This window comes from Falco punctatus, assembly GCF_963210335.1.
Source record: "Falco punctatus genome assembly, chromosome: 1".
Classification (NCBI taxonomy): Eukaryota; Metazoa; Chordata; class Aves; order Falconiformes; family Falconidae; genus Falco; species Falco punctatus.
Window position 1 is genome coordinate 59,667,543 of NC_137580.1, and position 27,531 is coordinate 59,695,073.

The window sequence follows — 27,531 nt, forward strand, 5'->3', positions numbered from 1 at the left end:
TAGTAAGCATGGGACAGCTGTGTGATCTGAATCCCCTCCTTGTATGAATGTCACGCAGAGGAGAAAGCAAGCAGTATTGCCTGGGACAGAACCACACCCCTAAACCAGCATTTTGTTACATATAAACTCCTGGGATGACACTATTTTCTCCATCTTCAAACCACTCTGACCTTTTCCTTCTCTTGAATTGCTAAGGGAGAAGGTAAGGGTCTTGTGACACTCAGTCACAACACAATTGTCATTCTGTGCTATTTAGTTTGACTGCTTCTCTCCCAGTGGTCTGATTCCTAGCAAGATGCAATATCAGACTCAAAGTCTGATAAAGAAACAATGGATTTCTTCATCTTTGGATATCATATCAAATCTTTGGATATCAAAGATATCATCTTTGGATAACATGGAGTTATCCAAAACCAAAACTGAAGTTGCCTTTGGCAAATTACAAGTTAACCAACAATTCAGCATCTAACAACAATTTATCCTAGCCGAAAATCTTGTGCAGCACTTTTGACTGAATAAAGTTGCAGCCTTTTGTCACCTATTGGTCTACTGATAAAAAGTTCAAGTTTTTTTCACAGCTTTAAAGACCCTTCGTCCCAGTTCCCAGAAAATCTGCAACCTAGCTTTCTGCAGCAAGTCTCCAAGCAGCCCTCTGCCTTTCCACTCCTTTATACTATCCAGCAAGGCGACCTACTTACCCTTTCTGAAATCCTCTTTCCTATCTTCTGGAGATTTCAAGGTATCTCATTAAGTTATTAGTGAACAGGATGGAAACATCCACAAATCTATGAATATTTCTATTTCAATGTTGTTTATTAAAGGCTTTTAAGCAGAATATATTCTGTTAATTTCAGCACAGCAAGATGCTCTTCAACACTATATTGAGGACTTCATTAAAAAGCCTGACGCTAATCTGCATACGGTGAAATTTATCCCCTAACATATCTTCTAATTATTTCCTTTCAAAGAGACAGAATTCTAAAAATGGTGAGATGTACAGATGTAATAACTGTTGCAATGTATCTCAGTACAATTTTAACAGGAGAATTCAGATTCCGTCTTTTCAAGTTTCCCAGTAATTTTTGGCATTTATTGCTTGCTCTGAAATGCTCTGTCAGACATGAAACAGAAAAGGCATGCGTCACTAGGTCAAGTTATATTGAGATAATACTCTATGCAAGAAAATAAGCTTCCACAGAAGAGAAATAGCCCGTGTAAGGGTTTCCATGTCCAGTTGTCTATGGTTCAGAGCATGCCTGTGATGTATTGGATCAATGTAGACTATTTTCCCCTCCCCAAGACGACCTGCAGTAGATTAGAGGTTGTGTATAAAAATATGGCAGTCCCAATGGCAACTCTAGGGCATTAATGTACTGCAAACAACAGGCCCAACAGAAAAGGCCAGCTAACTGTGAGTCAAATGCAACTCCTGCTTTAGGATTTCATCATGTGACTGACAGTAAGACCGTAATGATAACGGATGGAAGAGTCTATCTGCTGCTTTGATGGGTTATAAACTTTTTCCCAAAAGAAGTCTAAACACTTTTTGAAATCAATTTACTTTTACCTTCAAAAATATCAGTAAGTTCCACAGATTTAACCTTTAAAAAAGGTTGTCCTTTGTTTGTAAGAAGTAGTGATTACTTTCTATGTACCTCACCTATACCAATCACCATCTCCTGCAGTGATCTCTTTTGCAAGTGTTGGCTCATACCAAAACTAATGCAACTCAATTCAGATGCATACACCTCTGCATTAGAGCAATTTAAACAACACAACAAAAATGTATTAATAAAACTACTTAGTGGACTTTGTTTTTCTTCAGGGGAAATAAATTATTTACGCCATTGGCTTTAAAATGAGTTTACATCTTTTGAAGCAATTTTCCACTCACAGGCTTCTGACAGTGATTTAAAAGTTTTGCTCATCTTTGCTCATGCTTGTGACTATAATTCAGAGCTGGATTATGGGATTCAAATTCTTCAATGTAGAGATGTGCTATATGGATTACAAATTGAAAGAGAAAATTTACAAAGTATTTTTAAAAAATCCCCTCAATGACATAAATGTCATGTAAGCTTTTCTTGGCAGGTGCTGAAAAAGTGAAAATTTCATACTGACATCCAGTTAAACATATTTAAGTTACTTAAAGAAAAAAAGGGGAAACTTGGTAAGGATTCAACTCATTCCACATGGAAGAGCACAGAAGAGAGACTATCACTAAACTTAATCGGGCAATAAAACTGGAGAATGAATAGGAACATTTCAGGTGGTGTCTCACATTTAGAACATATTGCCATGCAAAGCAAAGCCCAGCAAACTCAACCAACTCATAACTTCAGGAGTTGTTTAAGTAAAGGAAGACATTGATATTCTGTTATTCTATCAAACCTACTATTTCTGAATGGCTAGAGAAACTGAGCCTTGTCCTAGTGATTTCATATAAAAGAAAGATTTACTTATGAAGAACAATATTTTTTTATAAGCTTTAACATTTCTTTAAGTGTAAATACATTGAAATTTACATGGCTGCATCTCTGTCCTCAACACACTGCTAGTCTGCAAAATCAGCCTATGGTTAATAATATGGAACACTCAACACAGTGGCAATGCAAGCTCGTCTAAATTTTACTGTTCGCTATGTTTTGAAACTTCTTTAGGCTCTTTATCTTAAACTAAGGGAATGTCAGTGTCCACCCACTGTTTCCATCACCATAATATTTAAGCTAACACTTTAACCTAATAGTTACAAATAGCTTTTAGAAGAAGTTATTAATTATAACTTTCACCTGGAAATTGCTAGCACATGAGATAATATATGGATATCCACCAGCCACTGGAGGAAGACAAGGCACCTGGCAGTAAGGGTGTCATCATGAGAGGCAACTATTTGATTGAAAGGGGCACAAATAACTGAACTGATTATATAATTTATCCATGTATAGTAGACAAACTGATTTCTTTTCCACTTGCAAATTGATGTCTGCATATTTCTTTTCTTTCACAATATAAACAATATTTTGGGAACAACAGGGTAGTCAATAGGTGCCTTATAAATGTTTGCTTATACTTTTTTTTTTTTCCAGTCAAATCATCTGATTATCAAAGTCAGAATGTGCCATTTTTCAATACTGACCGGAAAATAGACTAATAATTAAACCGATTTATTTATGTGTAGAATCATTTTGTTAGATATTACATAGAACAGTCATTCCCCCAAAACCCAAGTCAGTAATCTATCACATGAATCTTCACTAATACCAATTTTCAAATAGCAAGGACTGAACTATGTAATTCAGAATAAGGAGCTATACTCACAAATACTTTTTACAATACTTAAGTCATATTATTTATTCAATTTTGCATCAAAAGGTATATTTCTTATTAAAAATAATGGTAAATTTACTTAAAAGTAATATTCAAACTTCACAATTTTTCCTTAAAGTTTTTGCTAATGTCTAGCTCACTCCTAGAACAAGCCTCAGCTCCTGCCTAGACTATCCTAGGATGTATAACCATAAACCAGAGGGAGAATTGTAAGTTGGTGAGGTGGCGTACTTTGGCTATCATAGTCATTAATTTTGAAAAAGTACTGAATTCCACAAGAAATGTTCTGAATAATTGATTTTTTATTACTTGTATGGTTTTCCAGAACTTCTTTATTCATAAGCTAAATAGAAAATGTCTTTCCCCCGCCATAGTTTCACAGTAATTTAGAATATCAGCCTAAACTCCTGCATTTCACATTTCAGCTCTTAGGGTATGCCTCTACTTGAGACACCTTCTTTGCTGAAATTCAGCCTATTATCATCTTTATGCAGTAGCTTCACACGTTTTTCAGACCACAGTACCTGACAGTGCTGAAGTCACAATGTTATCTTACTGGTACATTGACAATTGATGCATAGAACTGACTCTCTTGACTTTTGTATGATGGGGCACTAGCAATTCTTCTAGGCATCACACATCTGTTTGGACCTGTAGGATGTATGACTCATTTATATCATCAGCCTGAATGCAAACTCAGGCTGCCCTGTGGTGAATGTCTACATGACCATTACTCATTAATCAATGCAGCATGAGTCAACTCCTTGAATACAGTCATAGTGGTCATGAAGGAACCTTTCTGATGCTTGGGAAAGGTCACTTATGATTTTTCTGTATATATTTTTTAAGATACCAGAAGCATGGCATTGGGAGAAATATTCTGTGTCCTTGCGGTAAATCATTCTGATCATTAAACCTTTTAACTATGACACAAGGCCATAATTCTGCAAAAAGCATATCCACCTACTCATGCATGTAACACTTCTGACATGCACAGTCGTGTTGATTTAAACAGAATTATTCCTGTGAGAAAATGCATTTAACTGATTGAAGAATGAGGTTTAAAAAACACAAACTAAATGGAAGCTGAAATTTTAAATTGTATGAGTTTGTATGGTTCTTAGAGAACCTGGAAAGCTCTCTTTCTCTGCATCTGCTCATGATCATTTAAAAATGATTTCCTGCTATTAAGCCCTGAGTATTTAAATTTAAGCTACATTGAAAGGTATTGGTGCTGAGAGCAACAGAATAAAATTCCTCCAGTCACAGATTTCAGGTTTCATTTCTCAGATGTATGGCAGTACTAATAAGCACAATGCTGATGTACAAGAACACAACAGATTTGATTTGAAGTTTGACCTGCAGTGAAGAAATAGTAGTGCAAAACATGGGTTGCCCTCCTTTCTGGAGGCCCTTTCCTTCTGGAATTGTCTTGCCCAGGCCTAAATGCAAACAGGATGTCAGAGAGCAGCTTTTACATTTCCTACCACAATAACATTCCTTTTTGTGACTAAAAATGATAATTTCCTCAGCTTTTTTTGCTCATACAGAAAAGATGCAAGATATGTTTAGAGGTCTAGGCTGTTCTGAAAAATTTTGACCTCTTAGACCATTAGAGTGTAGGTGGACAGAACCATAACACATTAGACTGTAACATATTTAAGCATGATAACTTTAAACAAAAATACACCCTTGCTCACAATTTTCTACTGAACTACTTGAATATTGGCAACCTTAGGTATGATTATTAACTTGCTGTGAATTTTTCTTACAGAGATTCTTTTTCCTATTCTCAGACACAAGAGGCTTGTATAAAATGAGAAAAAATGAAAACCACTCTGGATTTTTCAAAACAGAGACTGTCTTCCAGGGAGGCTGTGCAATGTTCAGTATTTTTTCCTCCCAGTCGGGTCCACTTTAAGCAATAAGCAACATGCCAAGGGGAACCATAACACTCCAGTATAAGAGACTTACTGCTCTCAAACCCACATGCCTCCTATGGTAGTACACATGCAGTTGAGATGTTATGTTGTGTCAGTAATTATGTAGCTGGCTGAAAAGAGGATATGATTTTTATGAATACCAGAACTTAATGTACAAATAAATTATTGCATGTGTGGATATAAAATGAGGAATTCCTAATATAAAACTTACAGTTCAAAGGATTAATCTAAAAAGCTTCCAAACATCTTAAATCCATTAAGAGCCGCATTTTTCCTCCATTATTATAAAATCAATTCTTTTTAAGGCTAATTGGAATTTTTTTAACATCTCTAAAAATAGCCTATCCTTTATAATTTCCACTAAAACTTCATTCCCACAGAAAAATGTCAACCTTTAGTCTATCATGTCTTACAAATATTTAGAATACATCTGTACAAGACAAAGATTTTTTCCTTTTTTTGTGTGTTTGTTTTGTGTTTTTTTTTTTTTTTTTTTTTTTTTTTTGGTAAAGACGACAAGTCTGTGTGTTCAATTATGAAATGTTCTAATTGGCACGACTGCCTGACATGGTGTAAATACCCGATGTCCCCCATCCAATGCCCTTCATTTACAACCGCGAGGCAGCAGATGGCAGTACGTAGTGAAAAGATGTACTTAACGTTAGAAAGAGTACAATTAGCAATGTTACTGCTGAATAGTCACAAACTTTTGCTTCCTTTTATAAAAACAGTTATCGTATGTAACCAGACACAAACTTCTGCTTCCTTTTATAAAAACAGTTATCGTATGTAACCAGACTCATACAGTGTCGAAGAATAGTGTCAGCAACTCTACAGAAAGGAGGAAAACATGAGAAAAAAACCACCTGTATATAAGCATAGCTGCTATAAACAAGTTGCAAGAAGAGACAAAAATGTAAATGCACAACTTGACATCTTGGAAAGCTTTACAAGTCTTCAAGCTGAGCACTTCACAACCTGGGCGTTTATTTAGATTCCTAATACTGTGTTGGGATCGAAGCTGGAAACAAAAGTGGACAGCCCAAATAATACATGTATTTCCTGGACTATACTGCAGCTGTATAAAATGGCACACCTTTCATTGCACTGTGAATTTCCATACACTTTGGTCAGTCAGGAATCAATACTGAGGGACAGAGAGGGAGAGAGAGGGGGGTTGAGAAAGAGAGAGAGAGAGATTGAGAGAGACTGTCCCTGACCACAGCAGTACTCTTGAAGTTGTCGTAACTGGATTCAGCAGTTTTGGTTCAAGTTCTATGAGGAGCTTACTTTCATTGCAAAAAAGCGTTCACCTTTAAGATTTATGGTGCTTAAAAGACTTCACAGAACAAAAAGCACCTCTGCCATTTGCAGTTTGCTGATTCTTTCATTTGAGAAAAAAAAATACACTTGTGATTAACATAGGAAGTTATACTTCAAAGAGAATACGGATTCCTTTGGGGAATAAGCTGAAGTCAAAGAAAAATTTTGTGAATTCATAAAAGAAACACAGCATAATCCTGCTGTTATTTACTACATGACAGGCAAATGTAGCTTCATGGCAATTTATGTGTTGAAAAAAATACTTCTTGTAGGGTGAAATAACAGGCTGTTAGAATTCAAATGAAAATGTGACTGTGTTAAAATTTACTTTCATAATTAATTGTCTTACTCTGTTTTCAAAACTCCCTTTTTAAAAACATAGATATGAAAGGCAATTCTAGCTTAATCTACATGGTCAGGTCCTGAGAAGTCTTCTCTGATCTTCTATTTGTTTCATAGTAAGAGTCTTTCTCCCTAATGTTTATCAGAATAACTTCCATTTTTCCCTGAATGAGTAAAATAAGAATTCAAGGAACATCATAATAGCAGCAAAATTTAGAAAAATGTTGAGGACTTTAATAAATATGTAAACATAAAATAAAGGTATGAGTGACCAACCTTTCAAGTGGCATGACCCACTGTGGAAAATTTGCACAAATTCTTTGACATATTCTGTGTGTGTTTGCACACCTCATAGTTCATTGAATTTACTATAAAACATAATGTAGTAGGAAATTTAAACATGTCAAAAGTTGCTGATATACTTTATGAGTAAGTAATTCTGAAATCAAGAGTTCCTTGTTCTTACCATAAATTTTAGCTTCTTTCATAAGTTAAAAAACAGTATAGTAAAGTAGCAAGAAACTTGAACTCTATTTCTTAATCTACAAATCTATAGGTTATTCTTCACAGAATGATTTGACTTTCTCTAAACAGCTGAATTTTAAAACATAGTATAAATCAAAAGCATATATGAAAGGCTAAATTATTTTAGTACCTAAAAATGAAAAGCTTGAAAAACTGTCCTCTAAGTAATGCAACCTTTTGTCCCAGTTGAGTAACAATGCTTGTGAAGGTGGACTCCTGAGCTCATCTAGGGCTTCACTGAAATTGGTAACTGCACCTGAATCCCATTCTAGTGCATAGCCAGACTAGGTCATTTTGCACTTGCAGGCATAACTGGTGCCTAAAATCACTTTGAGAAATGAATGCATTTTAAATGAGTCATTACAGTTAATTTGAAAAACAATCTTCTCCTAGATACCAGCTCTTCTGGTGATAATAGATTTCTGATCACCTTTGCACAGCATGATTAAAGATGTCCAGCTTTCTAAGTTGGACACTGCTGAAGCAAGAGTGATAGGACTGCCAAGAAAAACATTAGAAAATAATCATGGCTGATTTTTTTTCACCTGAACAGAAAATAGATAGGCTTTACAGAGCAGATGTTCAAGGACAAAAATTTGGCCACAATTTTTAGGCTTTAGTTGCTATTGTACTTTAGCCAAGTTTTTATATTTAGGAAAAAAAGAAAAGAAAATGATAATTGATTCAAGCTTTCCACTTTCCTTAACTAGTTAGCTTTTAATTGGGTGCTGGAGAAGGCTGTTGTAACTTACCTTTTGTTATTAAGAAACATTTTAAATTCTGTAGCCCCATGTTGTTTTTATAATAATCAAGTCAAAATTTAAAAGAAATTATTTCTGGTCTTTATTGTTGAACAAGGTTATAAGTATCCAGATGTGTGGCATTAGTTTGTTGAAGGTAACGACACGCAGGATATTTACATTCCTTGCTCTCCAAATCCAGACCAGACAATCCCATTTTCCAGTCTTTCTCATGACCACTGGGGCAAAAGCCTGTTGATTTAATATATTTTTAAGCTGATTTCAACTCTCATGTGCTTAATGCTTGCCAAGTGTATATCCTCAAGTGTTAATATTAAAAAATCCTTGTCTGTTTTGGAGACTAGTGAATAAAACCCCAGAACATAGAGATGTGCTATTTATAGAAGCATGAACATTCTTTACTTTCTAAACATAAGCAATATAAAGATAGCAAAAATATTTCTTACTACCCAATCCTGAATTATGAAGGAAATGTACCTGTTCATGTGAATCCTGATTTCACAAGCACTGTCCATTTGTGCACCTTGCCGAACGTACATTTCGAGGTAGTCATTATACTGTGGACTAAACACTCTAATCATCACATTATGCTACTTCATCCTGACCATGAAATGTAACAGTGGCATCCTAAATTTAGGATGAACGATATTCAACTGTGTACTTCTCATAAGCCCAAAACACCATGTACATCTGCCTATCAAAAGCTCTCACGTTGCACCCGGCAGAATCATAGAGAAACCTTTCTACAGAAACACCTTTCTACAGTGTTCTGGGGACAATCCTATTCTTCCATATGCCTCTGTTCTGTAAGGAGTACTCTGTATGCATGTGCATGTACGTGTATGCTCGTATGTGTGTGTACTTTACACAGGCGTTCATACTGACAAGAATGGATTTGGCTATCCATAAGTGACCTTTTGTAAAGTGTTAAATAACTTGTGTATGTAAATACATCTGCAACCCAATTTTCTTTAAAAGAGTATCTATCATTAATTTGCAAACAAAATCATAAATGATACTGAATTTTAAATACAAATCTGAATACCTCTGCTACCAGAAATCTTGTTTAACATTTCATAAAATCTGCCCATGGAAATTTAAAATGTCCTGATTTTCTGTAAGCCTATGAGTGAATTATCAAACTGGGATTATCAAACCAAATTCTGCTTATGGATGTTCCAGCACTTTGTGACATTGTTAGAACCTTTTTGGTTTAAATTCATACAAAGCTCTATTAACATGAATGGACAGTTTGTACACAAATTTCCTATCTCTAAGATAAGATCTTATATAGTTAATCTATTTTACAAGTTCTTTATCATGGACTAGATTTTAACCGATATCTCTGCCTTATTATTCCTATCCTTCCAAATTGCACACAATATCATGTTTTAATTGTACAGTCTGATTCTAATGCAATCAACAGTTTGCTGTAGTTTGTTTAAAAATATCACATAACATTCTATAATGTAGCGAATTGCCATTGTACTCCTGTTTACATATTATTAATAAACACAAAAAAAAAAGTTGTCCTTGGAGACTAAGCATCTGGAATCCTTGAAGATCTGCAGTTGCAAACACCAAAAAGGAAGCACAAACCTTGAAACAATCCATTATCATTAAAAAGTAGCTTGCTGAATTTCCAGTGCAGAATAAATTTATTCCTACATCAGCTAGTCTGACAAAACAAAAACAAAAACCCAAAAAACAACAAAAAAACCCCAAAACACAACTATGAGTAGAGTGTCCCTTGAAGATAAAACACTGCACTTGTTCTGGGCAGTGTTTCAAGGACATGCCATTCAATATACCATTTACAAAAATTCATTCTGGGTAGAGCTGAACACTAAACGTGACAAGAAGAGCACAGGAACTTCTTTTCTACTAATATGGATTTGCAGTCAAGCACCTAGCAGCAGATGAAAAATCAGGGGTAAAGATATACAAGGGTAAGACTGAAGGGATATTTTCTCCTAGTGTGTTTCAAGAAAACTTATGCTTTCAAATAAAGTTTGACTGCAGGTAGGCAAACAGGCTGAAGTTTTGAATAGTTGAAACTACAGCACACATTAGCAGTCAGTTTGTGATCAGAAGGGTACACAGTCAATCTGAAAGCCCAAAGCCAAAAGGAATAAAAAAATATCTGACAGGATCTTGTTTTTCCTAATATGCAGATCTACATTCAAGCAAAAATGGTCCACTTCTTTCTCCTTTATCAAACCTAACTATGATAAAAATGAAAATATGGTCTTTGTCTGAACATAGTTGCTAAAAAAAGCCCATCACCAAATCCCACTATAGAGTGTGGTGGGTTGCAGCCTGCAAAACTTTAGGAGAGTTGAATTTGGAGAAAATTTAGCTTCACTTCTCGAAAAGTTTAAAACAAGGGGATTCTGTATTGTACCCCTACAACCCACACATCAGCAAACATTTTATTAATATTCACAGTTACTCTACAAAGTAAAAAAAAAATCTCCAATATACATTAAAAAGTATGTAATAAAAAATATTCACAGATATGTTCAGCCTGATATATTCATCTGAGCAAAAGTCAAATAAACACTTATAAAAGGTGAATTAACACACAGTATCTAACTCCAAAGCAAGCGAACCACACTTCTGCAAAGCCAGTTGTTAAGAGTTCCCCAAGTATTAGTAGAAACCCCTAAATTTTAAAAGGATGTTTAATACCTTTGAGAGTGTCTGTGCTCTTCTCAGGATCTGGCAAAATGGGATATCACCTTCTAGCATAACGTATGTACTTATTTGAGAAGTTGTGCTACATTGTGTGCAATGACAGAGTGCAGAGCTCTCTATTTGCTAAAGTTATGCACTGATGATAAATTACAAGTGAATTTATTTTTGTACAAATGAACAATCCTAAATGTAAATATTTACTAGAACTTTTGTTACTGTCTTAATCAAAGTCATTAGTTAACTTGCTATTATTGTGGTGCATTAAATGACAACTGGCCTCTATTTTACTTTTCATAAACTTGTCATAAACATAAATACTTATGTTAACCACACTTTATGTTTTAATATTTTATCCCAGATTTTCTGCTAGTCTGGTTACCAGCAGCAGCTGAATTTGTGGACAGATGGAGCAGGAGTTATGTTAAGACTTTTCAGCCTAGGCAAAGTTTAGAAGAGTCTAAATTTCTGTGCCTCTTGAGGGAGTGGAAACAGCAAGTGCAAGAGGGAATAGAAAGTATGTCAGGAGTTTCTAGGACATCCAAGCTTTTCAGCACATGTCGAGGGCTGAAGCATTATGAAGAAGGATTCTCCAGTAGATGGAAATGGCAAAAGAAAGGACCATGCTCCTCATAGCTATATGTATTTATGAATGGATACAGAAGGAGGTTCCTTGCCATATCTGAGCTCTCAGACCTGCCCTTCCTCACCACAGTGTGTACTGGCAACTAAAGGAAAGGGTTTGTCTGATCCTCAGCATGTGAAACCACTTGCCACATTTGGCCTTAGAATGACATTCTCCCTTTGGCAGGGTAATACCTCTGCTTGCAGTACACAACAGTTAAGCCCCTCAGGAGGACTAGGGTGGCTGAATTTGGGAATCATAAATCAGGCTATGTGATTCAACCATCTTTTTCTCTGCTGCATCCTCCACAAGATTTAGGAAATGCTCCAAGTGACACCACTTCATGAAACCTTATTCCTAAGTAAAATGGGCTATCTCTTTTAATTTATTTTCTCACATAAAACCTCAGTTTATTAAAATCATCAGCTGGTAATAGTGTGTTTCTAAACATGGAGCTTCTAGGATTGTTTGCCACTCAAATGGCACCTTGAGACAAAGAGCATAAGTCCTTTTTTTCAGTCACACATATACTGTGGTACAATCCATGTAATGAATAGTATAAAACATCTTTATTTCACTTCCAACCTGATATCACAAGTGAAGTTAAGAAAATACAGTCTTTGTACTCACCCCAGCCTTTGGTTTAGCTCCAGAGCTGGCTACCAAACAGGGAGATGCTAGGTCAGGAGCATGGATGTTAGGAGATAAGTTTGTTTGTGAGTGACTTACTGAAGCAACATCCACTCCACTTTCAGAGCCAGATTCAACATCCTGTAAACAAATGCAAGTCTCTTTAGTAAATGTGAATATGAAATAAAAGTCCAGTTCTTCTAAATAATGGAAGTGTTTAGACAGGCTTACTCAAATGTATATGCTTAATTCTCTGTGTAAGAGTAATTCCCCTTGTTCTTTTCCATTACCTACACATACACTTGCTGTCCTCTTCAGTGTGGTGGTTTGCATTAGCTGCTGTTCTGAAATTATAAATCACCATTAACATCAAAGCTATAATTCCCCTAAATGTTAGAATGCAAGGTAAGAAAAATCAGTTTGGGGCTGCAGAAGTCTGACATTCTTCTCTGATGTTCAGTATTTCCTGTGTGCTCCCACCTTCTGTCTCTGGCAGCATTGCAAGCTCAGTGAACATCTGTAAACCATTACACAGCTGAAATGACATCACCATCCAGGAGTTTATACAATTCAGAGGTACAGCTCCCTAGCTTTTTTGGAATCAGCAGACACTTATCAGCCAAATGCTATTTCTGGTTAAAATGCCCTTACTTTTAATGACACTGATTACATTCCTTTTTTGAGAATAAAAAGCAGAAATATAGTATGTTTTATTGTTGAGGAAATAAAAAATACAGGGCTTGCTTGATTTACTGCATAGACTGAGGGCAGGGGATTATACTGCTTGCAGATAAATTGTGACACATGTCTGGCAAAGAGCTGGCTATGTGTAGAACCAGCCGTATACTGTCAGGATTATTAGCCAAGGTGCAGCCTGCATGAATACAGCTACACAGTACACAAAAAAAAGGCTGAACTATTAACTCCAGCCAAATCTGTGCTGACAAAGCCTCAGTTTCCTAACAGAAAGTTCCTAGAATAGGCGAAATACGGAGCAGACACATCTCAGGGGTTCTGCTCCTGAACTGGAAAGAAATGGCAACCCTTTGATTCATAATTCCAGTTAAGCCTCTGGTCTGCCAAACTGAAGCTGCCAATTAGACAGGTGCCTCTAAGCAAGTACGCAAACGTGCTGTTTTCTGAAAAGGGTTAGAAATTAGGGAGAAAGCTGCACTCTAGGTAGGATCATGAATTTGAGTCAGATACTTCCTGCCAGTGAGTACTCTGCAATGTGAAACAATAGGAAATGCAGCAAAGCCATGGAAATGCCTCTGCAGAAGTCAGCTTGGGTACTCTTTAGAAGCTTCTGCTTAGCAGAGCTATGCTGCCACAGTCCAGAACCCTGCTCCCTCCCCTGTTACCCATGTTATTGCATCACATTCAAATGCTTTGTTACTATAAAATCGATATGAGACTGAACACAACGCATAAACATCCTGAAAACCAAATCTTTTGATCATCTGATTTGTAATACTGAAAGGCTCAAAAATTTGTAGAAAATTAGTCTGCATATGTAGCATATATAACATGTTTGATGCAAGCTGTCTTTCTGGAGGGCTGCTTTGCAGCATGGAAACAGGTACCACCTCTGATTATCATGCAGGCTTACTTATACAGATTGCCTCAACCCTCTTTATTGCTGTAAGAAAGTAGTTAAAATGCTGACATGGGTTGGTGAGATACAGAGACCAGACGTTAATATCATATTTCAGCTTTCCTGTGGCATCAACCCTTAAGGACATACTGTGAGAACATCGATGTCCAGGAGAAAAATGTTTAACTATCAAAAGTGTAATTATGTTATGTCCTTTAAAAATTATATATTTATATGATCTTCAGCTGACCAAACTGAAACTTAAATACAGCTTTTCTCACCTACAGACCACTCACTTGTCTATATAGCAATAATGAAGCCTGGCTTCAATAGGAATAACCTTTCATTACTTAAAAGAAAATACCACTAACAAAAAAAAATATATCTGAATATCTGAATGTTAGCCTAGTGATCTTAGAGCTTTATTTCTCAGGTTTCTTAAATTGAAAACCAGCTGCAGCACACGTGGGTGAAATTAACAGCAAGCCTGCATGAGAACACCTCGGGTCAGCCATTTCATGTTCTTCATAGTTACATGTGTAAACATTTTTCAGAAAAAAAGAACACATCAATCATGTTTGTGAGCTGTCCAGTCTCCATTCAGACTACTCTCAGCAAGGAATCGTCACATTTAAATTAAGAAAAGAATTAAATAAATTTAAGTAGTTAAAGTGCACAGTTTTGCCCAGAATCTTATTTTGAATGACAGAGGATTTCATAAGTGTGTCTATGCCAAAAATTTCATGGACCCTCCCACTAGCAGAAAAGCAAGATGTGTAGCTCAGACTTACTTTCAGTTCTAGCTATTTAATATCGAATGACACATACACATACGCTCTGAGGCTGGTGTGATCCTGACTCTGTGCTGAATCTCCATGTATAGTAAGCGATAATTAGAGTGCCAGACATTTATTGAATCTTGTTGATCTCCCTTTCTTTCACCTGGGAGCTCTGAAACTCTCATTTATGAAATGATGCCAAAAGGAAATACTGGATGCTAATATTACTGCCTTCAAACAAAAATACAAGACAAAAATCTTTACAAAAAGAGCTTTAGTTCTGAAACCAAGGAGCCAATAAATGTGAGGACTGAATGAAAAGAAAAATAAAAATTGAAATAAACCCAGATTTTTCTTAGAAAAATAAGAAAGATTAGCAAACTAGCTTACAGGTATATGCCTCCGTTTGTATGTCGGGGTGCTGGATGGGGAGGAGCCTGCACTGAGAGCATTTTCAATATCCTGGTCAAGCTGGTCCAGTTTCATAATTAACAGCACCATTGAATCCAGTCGTGATTGATCCCGATCTTCCGTTACTTCCTAAGGAACAGAACATACAATTGTTAAATCTGAAATGACATTACTTGGAAAGAACAAGCTTAAATTAAGAAAGCTTTGTTTATTAATTTGGCATAAAAGTACATTGAATAATAATCAGAAAAAATCTTTTTTTTTTTTTTAAAAAAATACTCTTTATGTAATTAATTCACTGAGCATTGACTTACTGCTGGGAAAACTCCGTATTAATATTCAATATACATCAACTATAGCAATTAAATTTTTAGAAAAGCACAATTGTTTGGTGCAAATGCATCATTACAATTTCCTTGATACACATACTCTTTAAAGAGCTACTGATTCTAAACACTCCTTCACATATTCACACCAAATTAATTAATTTTATTGAAAAATACAAATGATGAAGGTTAATGTATGATTGAAATGGGAGAGAAGGAATTTCCAAGAAGCCATTTGCCAGGTGAGGATAACTACAACTACTTTTCCTTGTGGAACTTATCAGCATAACTATGTTTTGTCAGTGCTTGGCAGAGATTTCTGTTCTGGTTGGAAATTCTTGATATACATGAAATATGTTAACATTGTAGTAAACACAGCATTGTTGATCCTCTGACTGGAAAGAGAAAAGGTTGAGGGCTATTCACACCACAGTCAAACACCTAGTTTATTCAGCTTATTTCCCTATACTGCATTTGTAACAAACTGAGACAGAGATGATCCTCCAAAGAGCAACTCAAAGCAAGATCTTCAGTTGGATGGACTAAATAATGCTCTCGAGGAGTTCCTCCCTCTCTTTCCCCATTATATAGAGAGTTACCACAGAAGTTAACCAACTAGTCTGCCTCAAAATTCAGGAATATGAAAAACCTTCCCTGGTTCCTGTACAGTTTTTCACAATAGAAAGTTAGAAAATAGGAAGTTACATTAACTAAGAAATAATATTTTTGTAAATCCTTCTCAAGAAATAGAAATGCAGATGTTAGAATTACTTCATTGTGTCCAAGAAGTGGGTAATATAAATGCCAAAATCAGCCATTTTTGATAGTCATTAAACTGTTTTTCAGGCTAAACAGCAATTTCTGCAGTTAGGATTTCATTAGTGATTTTTTCACAGACTGCTTCAAAGGTGTTGCAAAACATGAATTAAATGATTCCTGCTAGAATTAAAGGAATTGTACAGATAATATAGTCATATAAAACATGGCCTACATGGTCTTTATGTGAAGACAGAGGTGATAAAGGCTAGTTAACTAAATCTTAGAAAAGCAGGAATACAAATCTGTCAGTCTGTAGCAGAGTTGTGAGCAACATTCATAGCAAAGACCCAACCCAGGAAAGCTGTATTTAAATTTTATTGCAACATGATGTTCTGGATTGGTTTACTGAAAAAGCTAAAGAATTTTCAGGACCTCCTGATGAACCTGAACTGAGTTTTGAATGACCCTGAGAGACTATTACCTCAAAACAACATAGCAATCGGTGAAATTAGTTAAATTTCACTTTCTTTCAAACTGAAAACACAATGTCCCGAATGATTCACTGAAACTCCATGTATCTTCATTTTAACTGATGTTAAATTGATGTCTGAAGTTTGAAAATATCAGTTGTTTCATCTAATCGGCATGGGTGCAGAAAGCCCAGCGGAGCAAATATGGGTGTGCTAATAAAGGAGACATTACCTCCTTTTGGCATAGGGATACATTTTCCATGGTAGGTGAGGTTATAGCCAGTTTACCCATCCAGAGTGGAGCCAGTGCTGCTACCAAAACTAGCCTTTTAGACAGTCCCCTAACTATTTATTTCTATGAGTTTTGCTTGGAAATATACCACTGGAAAGGAAAATCAACCTAAAATTTACACTTAAACCCCAAAAGTTAATTCCCACACCACAATGAGTGGTAGTGACTGGCTGATTTTTTTTTTTTTTTTTTTTTTTTTTTGTGGGGTTTATTTCAGACTAGAGAGATAACAGGCATTTTACTTTAAAAAAAAAAAAAAATCTGGAATTTTACCCAAGCAAATTGTTTGACTTATCCTGCCAAAAAAGCATAAACTTCCTCTGTATGTAGCAGACTGAGGATGCTGGAGAAGAATCTGCTGAAATGATGAGGTGGCAAAATATTGCTCAAAGTTATATTCAGGCTTGACACAGCACGCTGGCTTTGCAGGCAAACACCACTTTCAGAAAACAATAATATTATCAGTATGGAGTTCAGCTGTCCTGTTCAGAAGTCTTAGCAATGGTTTGTGGCTCTGACTGCTGTTGACATCAACCTTGTCATGAGAAGTTTTAACATTTTAACTGTAGTTTCTATTTTTACAATTTACTGAATAACACAATAATCACCTTCTCTTTGGCCAGGGCACTATTAAATTGTATACATGAAAGCCTAAACACTATACCAAAAGTTTAATATATACAAATAAAAAAGGCTAATCTTGAGTTGAAAATTCAGTAAAACACATTAAACAAAAATTATTTCAAGATTAATTTATTTTTAGACAATTTTACCCTTGATATTATCTAATAAATTTCCAAGAGCTTTATAGCCTATTTGTCTTTTTTGTATCTCCCTTGTGTGTATATTCAGAGATTTTATTACTGAATTGTGATATGATCTAAAGCCAGCAAGATATTAGCAATTAATTTGTCTTCTTTTGAAAACACAGTATTTCCTTTGCATCCAATCTTTCACAATTTTCCCCACTGATAGCTGGTTACCTTCCAAATTAGAATGCAAAAATATAGATAACGTTCATAGAATTATACAGAAATCTTACCTATACGATTATGAAGTAAAACCTCAGGCATTAGAAGGTGCCTGGTCAAAGACACCCTTACAACCTTAATTTCTGCCTTAAGGCATTTGCATTGGGCAATTCAGGAAGGTATCATAAACATATACACTAGGTCAACTTGAGATGTTATTTGTATGGAAATTTTATTTTTAACATGTATCCACACAAAGAGGAAATACTTAGGTCATGTACTGGAGAAAACAATATTTCTTTTAATTTGCATCCTCATTGGTGTGATAAAGGAGCTAGTTAAATATGAATACAGTCATATTTAGCACAGAAAACACTGTAACTGTTCCTAGAATGAAGGATACTTGAATTACTCTTAAATCAAGTATTAAAACCCCAAAGTAAAGGTCATATCACAAGAAATCCAAATGTTTTTACAAGCAGTTCACAAACCCTCTTGTTATCATCAATAATCAATGCTAATAAAATGAAAACACTTCTGATAACATGGTTGCAAATGAATTTCACCCACTCTTTTAGACACTTTTGTGATTTTGGAGCTTATTGAAAAGAATAGCACTGTTTTTTCCCCCCTGGGTACTCTTATGTCTTCAACTGTTTATCTTTTTACTACAAGCTGCTTTGTGCTTGCATTTACAGAGTTTGTTTATTAACATGGTGTCCCTATAGCACTCTGCATGGAGAACACCTGGCAATTTCTGAAAATAACATTCTTTGCGCATAATGTTATATTTTTTATTTTGAACATTTGATGGATAAAGAACAAACATGTAGTGGCAGCATTAATCAGAGATCAGAGTATTTCTAAAATGTACTCCCCCCCCCCTTTTTTTTTTTTTTAAGGTGGCAAAAGTTTTATACACCTGTATTATCACTTCATTGCAATGATTTTAACCAACTCAAACAAAAGAAACCAGTTAAGGAGTACAACACAAGTTAAGCCTGGATTTAGTACATCCATTTTTTCTTATCAGGGTATGGCAAAACTATTGAAGCAGGCACCGTTCACTTCCTTTCTCTCTTAAACCCTGTATTTATTTGTGTTTTTCTCCTCCTCCTGTAGCTGCTTTTCCTATTGTAACCCCTTTCCCCACATACCTCTTTCAGCTGAGTAGAACTGAAGCAAAGAGTACCTTTTGGAAAGAAGTTTGTACTGTTAAGAGTAAAGCCTATTTTAGTTTTACAGCAAAAATTTTGTACAGAAGCAGTTAGTACAAAAGCAACTTTCTGCTTTTAGTACCTTCAGGAGGATTGATTCACTCCCACCTTTCCTGTAAGTGCTCCTTTTCAAAGCATCTGCTAGTTTCTGGGCGAGAGCAGACTGCGATTAGTGTCAGCAGGGTCCCTTGTGCTTAAGGAGAGAAGAGAATGTCCCACCCCAAACAGCACCCTATAGGGCCATCAGGGCACCACCAGCCTCACTCCCTGACTGTCTTGTGTCAAGATGCTCCTAATTTCTTTGGAGGCTTTGGTTTCTAAAGGTAAGTCTTTTGATCAGCTGACAAGGTGAGCTTGATTACCCACAAAAGAAAGAGATCTTTTATGGAAAGAGTTGGCTAAGTTTTTTCTGGTATTCTTGATCTGCAGCCAGCTGGACTGACTTAAAAATCTTGTATTAATGCTATGTATTTCAGATGGCATTAAATTACTCATTCTTGTATCTCCTTGCTAAAATGTACCCTTTTGAAAAAATAGAAAGTTATTAAACCACTGATTTTATACTGTGAAAATTTTAATCTGAGCTGAAAACAAAGATGAATGCAAAATGTGCTATTTTGGAATTAATCTGTTTATTTTTACTAGCAGGTGTATAAATCTGATGTGCAATTTTCATTCTTCTACACTGCAGTGTACAGTCAAAAAACATTGAAAAATACCTAAGAATTCTATCTTTCCATAAATTTTACACTCTACAGTACCATCTTAGAGTCCTATTCTTCACTATATTGGAGGCATTGCAGGCAAAGAACATTTAAACACTATGAAAAAACTAAAGCGCTCTCTTCCTTTTTTACATAAGACACAAGGCCTAGATACCAGGAAAAAATCACAGTAAGATTACTATTATACATCATATTTTTGACTATTATTTAGAATAGACTGAAAATGGAACAAATAGCATAAGCTTGCACATGCACAGGTGAGGACACATGCTCATGCATATAGCTATCCCTACACATTCATGCAAGTTTTTGGGAAAGTAGCTTTTTTTCCCTAATTTTTCTTACCAGAACTTTAGATAGCTGACTTAATTTTTCCAAATATAAAATATCAATAGTACAGGTTTATGTGAACTTTTTAATTCCTGTTAAACCCACAAATAAGTTATGTTCGCAAAAGTGAAGTCTTCAGAGGCACTTGACTACTATATAATGTAGTAATTGTGAGTCTCACTACCATGTCCTTAAAAGAAATGTAATAAATAAAATTACATCAGAAAATCAGCCTCTGAATAACATACTCTTTTAACAGAACACATGCTTTTTATATTTCCAGACAAAAAAATATGGCTGCTTCTGTGGAACACAGTGCTTGCAGGGATAGTGCTGGGGAAAAGAGGAAAATGTGTTGGAAAATGACAGAGAACATAAAATCCAAATATAATAAGTTCCAGTAATTGGAAGATTTCAGGACTAGAAATGAGGCGAAGCTTCTCCATTTTTCTAATTTTTCACAGGATCTTTCAAACTCATGTGCTATTCACAGATACGGCCTCCTGAACTTAATCTTATTTCCACTGTAGAGACTTGCCATCTTTCATGTTCAAAGCTAATGTAATACAAACAAAAGCATTCCTCTTTAGTAACTTCCTTCCTACAGCTGTTTTTGCCTAAACACATATTCAGCCTGTAGGCTGTGCCCTATTTTAGTTCAGGCAGTTTTGATTATAGTTTCCCATTTTTCATGTCAGCCAAATAAACTATCTAGAAGAGATGTTATTTTGATAATGAAATTTAGCGATTGATTATTAACGAGAAGGAAAATCACTCAAAAAACTTGGGGCAATACATTCTGAAGAATCATTACTACATGGCTACTCAGCAGGGACAGCAGGCAATAGTTACTCATGAAGTGGTTACTCTTGAAACACAAGAGCTCTGCAGTAAGAAGAAACTAAGTCAATCAGGGTTGCTTTCTAGCTAATGTCATGTTACCATAAGTAGATATTAATAGAAACCAGACTTCCCAGACTGTCATTACTGTGTTAACATTATACCAGTACTCCTGCAATACTAACGCAAAAAATAATTGGAGGCACTAATTCGGGTAACCAACAGAAGCAAAACAAGCATAAAATTAACAACTCTAAGTGATATATCTTATCCAATGTATAATATAATTATATATGTATACATATATATGTATGTGTATAAATATATATGTATACACATGTAAATATCAATACAATTTCATAAACTACAGATTATGGGTGAAATCCAGCTCTCTACCTTTGGAGTTACAAAGTAGTAAGTTAAAAACAAAGTTACAAAACAGTAGCCTTTGTGGTGGCACCCAGCTCTCGGTAATCATTCCTAATTTAGCATCATGTCAGGATTATGACTATGAATATTTGCCAAAATCACATTCCATAGAGGCATGGAGTAGAACATGAACATAATCTGTCTTTGCTCGGTGGCAAAAAAATATAGTTAAACATAAAATCATTAATCATGCATTTTCCAGCATAAAAATATTGAATTAATTTCCAGTTTCTTCCTTTAACTTCATATTTTGTACATTATAAATATCATACTACTTCTAAAAGTCACCTCTCATGACTACACTTTTATAGCTATAGCTTAGCAAAGTAAGCAAAATGCAAGTGTTTATGTTTACTGAACCCTATTTCTATTTGATATGAGGAGAAAAACTTCTGCTTTCTGGAGAATACTATGACAGTAATCTGAGCACTAATAGACTGAAAAAACACCGAGATTAAATAGAACTTTGATTAAGTAAATGTAAGTATAGACAAATAATGCTGCATGTTTTATATTATTGCAAAACTACTTCAGATCTAGTAATTTTGTGTAATATCAAGAAGAAAATACTTCAGTGAACTTCTTACTGCTTTCCTGTTATGCTATAAATCAGAGTAAATGATGGCAAAATAGTGACTTTTAATCATCAGCAATGAAAATAAGCATTAGTGACATGAAATTTAGCTTGGATATGTGTCTATCGGCATGTGTTTTACAAATACACAAATAAGTGAGCCTATTTGTGTACTTATATTTCATATCCCTATTTTATAGATTGGTGGAAAGGGAGTTGTTTTGTTTTGTTTTAGTTTTGCAGTTAAATCAGAGGGAGGGTTTTCCTTTTAGGATATCTGTTCTGGTCTCTGTAATTTCATTTAAGCCTAATTTTAAAGGCTTTTTGATTTATCAGACTAAATATTTGAAGTAAATTAAGACAGAAAAAATTATGCCAATGATCACTCACAGGGGTGCTCATATCTACTGAAATCAAATGAATTAAGAATAATTTATTTGAGACTGTGGAAAGTCTAAACTCCAAATTGTATCACCTGAAAGGAACAACATGTGAGAAAATGTAAGTAAAATGGTCACAAATCACTGAGTCTCTGAGTTTATCTATTATTATCCATTGGATTTTATAATATTAAAAACGTTATATCACAATTTTGTTATCTGTAAAACAATTAGTCTTACTGAAGACTTAAATTTCCATAATATTAGAAATTAATTTATCTGGGCGGTACAACTGATAATTTGTAAATCGATATTTGAACTATGACAAGTTATTCAGACTGCAACTGTCTGTTCATCCAGTTTGGAAGCGCTTAAGAATAAGAGTTACAGGTGTCTGGATTCCTGCATAAACACTTAAGACACCCCATTCTTAAAAGCAAATTCAGACTTAGGGAAATATAAATGAACATATGACAGACACAGAAGATTTCATATATTTGGCCTGTTAGCATACTTCATAACTTACTTGTGATTTGTTCCTCTTGAAGACATGACACACTCCTGGAAACACAAAGTTGAGGATAATTATGAGCCAGCAATGCAACCTCATGGCAAAAAAAGACCAAAAGTATCTGGGCTGCACTAGGAAGAATGTTGCCAGCAGGACAAAGGGGTGGATCCTTCCCCTCTATTCAACCGTGGTGAGAGACATCTGGGTTCAGTGCTGGTTCCAGTCCTGGACTCCCCAGGTCAAGAGAGACATGGACATACCAGATCAAGTCCAGTGAAGATGATTAAAGGATTGGAGCATCTTTCATGTGAGGAGAGGCTGAGAAAGCTGGAACTGTTTAGTTTGGGCAAGGCTCAGGAGGGATCTATTTAATGAGTGAATATGAAGATAGAGCCAGGCACTTAGCGGTACCCAGAGACAACACAAGAGACAAATGGGAACAACCAAGACACAAGATGACCTAAGAAAAAAACCCAAACAAACAAACAAAGAAAAAAAAAAAGGGCAACTGAGCAGTGGAATAGGTTGCCCAGAGATTTTATGGAGTCTCCATCATGGAGATATTAAAAATCTGACTGGATGCAGTCCTAGGCAAACTGTTCTGACTCTGCTTAGAGTAGCCAATCTCAAAAGGTGTCTTCCAACCTCAATCGTTTTGTGATTCTGTGATAGTTTTTAACACTTCTTGCAACATGCTTTTTAAAGTGGACAGAAATGATATAGTGTAACATTTAGGACATTTTGCTCAAATCATTCTCTCCACCTGTGATCTCCTCACCTCAATTTCTTCACCTTTTGTCAGTCTTATGGTTTAAAAGAGGCAAAGAATAGGTACATAGACAAAATGAAACATAACAAAATAAGGCTTATAATACATTGGTTGGGTAGAGCTTCAGAGGTCTCTAGACCAACTTTCTGCTCAAGTAGAGCCAGCTGTGAGATCAGACCAAGCTGTTCAGGGCTTGCTTCACTCAGATTATAGAAATCCCCAAGGACAGAGAATGCACAGCCTCTCCGGGCAACTTGCTTTCATCCATACCTGTCATCATGGGAGAAAAACCCAACCCTTTTCTCTGTCATTTAATTTAGAGGTCATCTAATGCATTTCAAACTTGGAAGTAAGGAATTTACAAGTGGGAAGCTAATCCAATACTTTCAATTTTACGTTGCGCTGAGGTCAGTATAAAAAGGATGGGGGAAGATTTGTCTTCCAGTTTACCAATGAGAACTTAGAAACCAGGTGATGGCTACTACCTGTATGAAGTCTATTAGTGACATTCTACCCCATGATACCTGAAGATACTGCAATAGCAGCACTGAGCAGTCTCCTGAAATTAATGGGATTCTTCTCATGATAGCAGTGGACTTTGAATCAAGTCTAAGACAGACATGACAATTAAAATCCACAAACCATTGTACACTCTAACTTCTCCCAGGAAACAAACAGAAGTGCTTGTCTTACATGATTATTATGCTACCCTAGTAAATGAAGAGTGTTAATACAGGTTGCACTGTCAGCTCAATCCTTGTAGATAAGGTATCTGTTCGTTAATATGATTGCAATGTCAAAAAATGAAAAAAGCCTATAAAAAAATGCAACACCACCACCCCCCCACCCCCCCACCCCCCGCTAATAATACCTTGATCAATTTGCCTATTATTTGTGTGCATGGGAAGAGAGTCTCCACTGACGGTTTCAAGTCCAGTTAATGTAACAGGTTGCAGAAAATTTCCTATATTCACTTTTCTTTGCAAACAAAATGTTTGTGTAGAAGCTAGGAGGCATTATAAAACAAATGTGCTGTTATACAAAGATTATAACAAATCCTTATGTGAGAAGAGCAGGTATAGCTGGTTACTTAGCCTTGTAAATCTTGCCATGGGGGCTTAGCTTGAAGACATCCAAGTTTTCATCTGGTGGTTGTTTTTTTGTTTTTTGTTTTTTGGTTTTTTTTTTTTTTTGTTTTTTTGTTTTTTTTTTTTTAAAAATTAAATATTTAACTGCTTCTGCCTTTTAGTTTAGTTTTATATTACTCTTTTGAGTCCTGTGGGTATTTATACTTCTATGTATTTACAAGTCACACACACATGCACTCTGATTTGTGCAGTAAAAAGCACTTGTACATTGAGAATAAGTTCAATATTTGGTATTTTCTAAATGCAGAAATAAATATAACAAGTTTAAATGGACATACTGATTAAAAGAAAAATAGATTGGGTTGGCTCATTACCAAAAGTTGCCTGAGAATTTTTATAGATTGGATGACAAAATGTAGGAACGTTTTGTAACAGTCTGTAACTCACTGAAATCATCCCAGAGCTTACAGCATCTAAGAAACTTGTCATTATTTAGATATCTATCTAGAAACAGAAGAATCTGCAGTTATCATTCTGAGTTTTGGTAATATTGCTCAAGTTAGCAGTGTACATGAGAGATTCACTAGGCCTTTCTGCTAAACACAATTTCCAATCCCTCTCATGTCTGGAGGAGGCTGTTAGAAGAGAAAGGGAATCAAGGAAAGCCAAGATAGGGTGCATTTAACAAGAATATTTTCTTCCTCTGTATCCTGAAGCATGACTAGACTATGGAGACCTCTGTAAAAAGGCAAGAAAATATGGAACTTCAGAGCTGATGATGAAAATAATGAGGTGGAGGATGCAATGTGGAGACAAGAGCTCAGGTTCTTGTACTGAAAGCTGTATGACACAGGTACATACCAACCACACTGAATCTCAGGGAGTCCAAGCAACCCCATGTCTGAAAGAACACCCAGGATCAAGGCACAAAAAGTGTGAAGCCAAGTGCATAAGACCTACTTTGAAAGAGTCACCAGTTAATCTGCTCTACTGCAGAATGGACCTACTTCATTTGTGCAGTGAGGAAAGTATGACAGCACCACTTGAGAATCAAACCCCATAAACCACTCTCCAACTTCTTCCAGGTGAGAAATAGAAATTACTTTCTTAGATGGTTAAAATACTAATCTATCAATTTAAGAGTTAAATTAAGAATGCAGGTTGAAAGATGCAAGGCGATGTGATGTGGAGTGGGTTGCTCTATGTATGACATGACAAGACGCAGTTACAGTCCTATTGTCAAGATGGGCAAAATGGAAGACAATTTTATTTTTTGGTGCTATTTAGCAGCACTGAAGTGCAGCACTGCAGATCAGATAATAAGGCTTGTAGAATAATGAAGGAACAAATAAGTTTTGTTCTTTCACCACTAGGGTGAAAAAAATAATAAAAATGTAAGACAATGGCTAGGAGACTGGGAAATATTGATGCTAATTCAAACAGGACACTTTTGTGGTATAGAAAACTACAGAAATGCAAAAGTGAAGTTAGATGTAGAAGAGCAAATTTCACAGAAGTTTCATAACATGCAAAATTTTCTTAAACTGTTAATTTTCTGTCCCTGCATAGATCATCCTTTCATAAAAAGCTATTTGGGAATCTCTTCTAAATATTTTGTGTTACTTCTGGTTCATTTAATCAGGAAAAAATGCACTAACTGAAGAGTTTTAAAGTCATGCAAATGACCTGAGAAAATTGTTTAAAGTTTTCTTCTGCTTACTGTTGTGGCAGATGTAGCAATGGATGATGAAGGCTGTTGCCAACTTCCAGAAGTTATAACAACGTCATGTGTTTCTTGTGCAGATGTTTCGTGACAAATACAGGAGGGAAGCTGAGAATTTAAATTCTTCTCTAATAAGACTGAATTTGTTTAGAAACAGTGAACTTAAAAAAAAATAGTGCTGTTTCTTTCAGAGGCAGAATGTTCTCTGCAACAAAAATACTGGAACTGATTCTCAGCATGCTACTTATGTTTGCATGTGACTTGTATGTCATAATTGATGTAGTTGTCACTATATAGAGAAAAACATTTGTAAAACTGAATGACCTTTTTACTGCAGGGCCTAATCAACATACACACACCCCCCACCCCACCCCCCCCAATCACTATAACAGTGATGGTATTTATATCACATGCATGTTCCAGAACAAAAGCTTGACTAGGGAGATCAGTGTCTCTTCTTACAACTAAGGATGATCAGAAAAAGTTATGGTCAAACATTATTTGAAAGTCCCAAAGCTCAAAGATCTACTTGTCTCCCAATTTTGCCCACTACACCGCCGCAAGTCTGGTGCTTTGCTGTAAATCCAAGTATCCTGCATAGCTTCTCTATATTTACTATATGGAGACTGATCATTAGCTATATAAGTGCACTTGAATTTCCCTCTAGCAATGAGCTGAGCTTTTTGCTATGCCTCTCCATGGACTGTGTAGACTGCTCATTTCTTTCTTGCAAAGATTCTTTTCAATACCAAGACAAACTGTAATGGATATTCACTACTGTATAGTAAATCCACTACTAAACCTTACAATAGTCAAATCATTGACTTGATGACTTTATCATTAACCCTAATGATAAGGTTAATATCATTCACCTTATATGATATTAATAATAGTTTAGTACTTCAAGTGTGATCAGAACTCCATTCTTTAGTAACTTTGTTCTGTTTATAGTTGTACTCCAAATTTAGTTTTAAAAAATAGATATCTAAATCATGATCTGATACATGTAATGATTTCATGGTTACTTTAGTTTTCCCAAAATTCACAGTTCTGTTACAAGTTTCTGTTCCCTTATCTACTTTCCCAGGCCACCCCTTACCTTCTTTTGTACCAGCACTAGCTTCCAATAGTAAGCTAGTGGGGATGCAGTTGAACACGGTCTCTGGGAAAGGC

At 35.6% G+C, this 27,531-nt stretch overlaps 1 protein-coding gene across 2 annotated transcripts in view; it reads right to left on the minus strand.

Annotated features, from left to right (window-relative positions):
- The window catches only part of DLC1 (DLC1 Rho GTPase activating protein), a 231,565-nt gene that overhangs the window by 157,393 nt on the left and 46,641 nt on the right, over window positions 1–27,531 (minus strand). The window contains exons 2-4 of one of the 2 annotated variants that reach the window (XM_080385795.1): window positions 22,794–22,828; window positions 14,934–15,083; window positions 12,171–12,311 (exon numbers count right to left, since the gene is read on the minus strand). In XM_080385795.1, the coding sequence (XP_080241921.1) occupies window positions 12,171–12,311; window positions 14,934–15,083; window positions 22,794–22,828 (326 nt within the window). The remainder of the gene's footprint in view (window positions 1–12,170; window positions 12,312–14,933; window positions 15,084–22,793; window positions 22,829–27,531) is intronic. The other variant, XM_080385794.1, reaches the window with a different exon arrangement.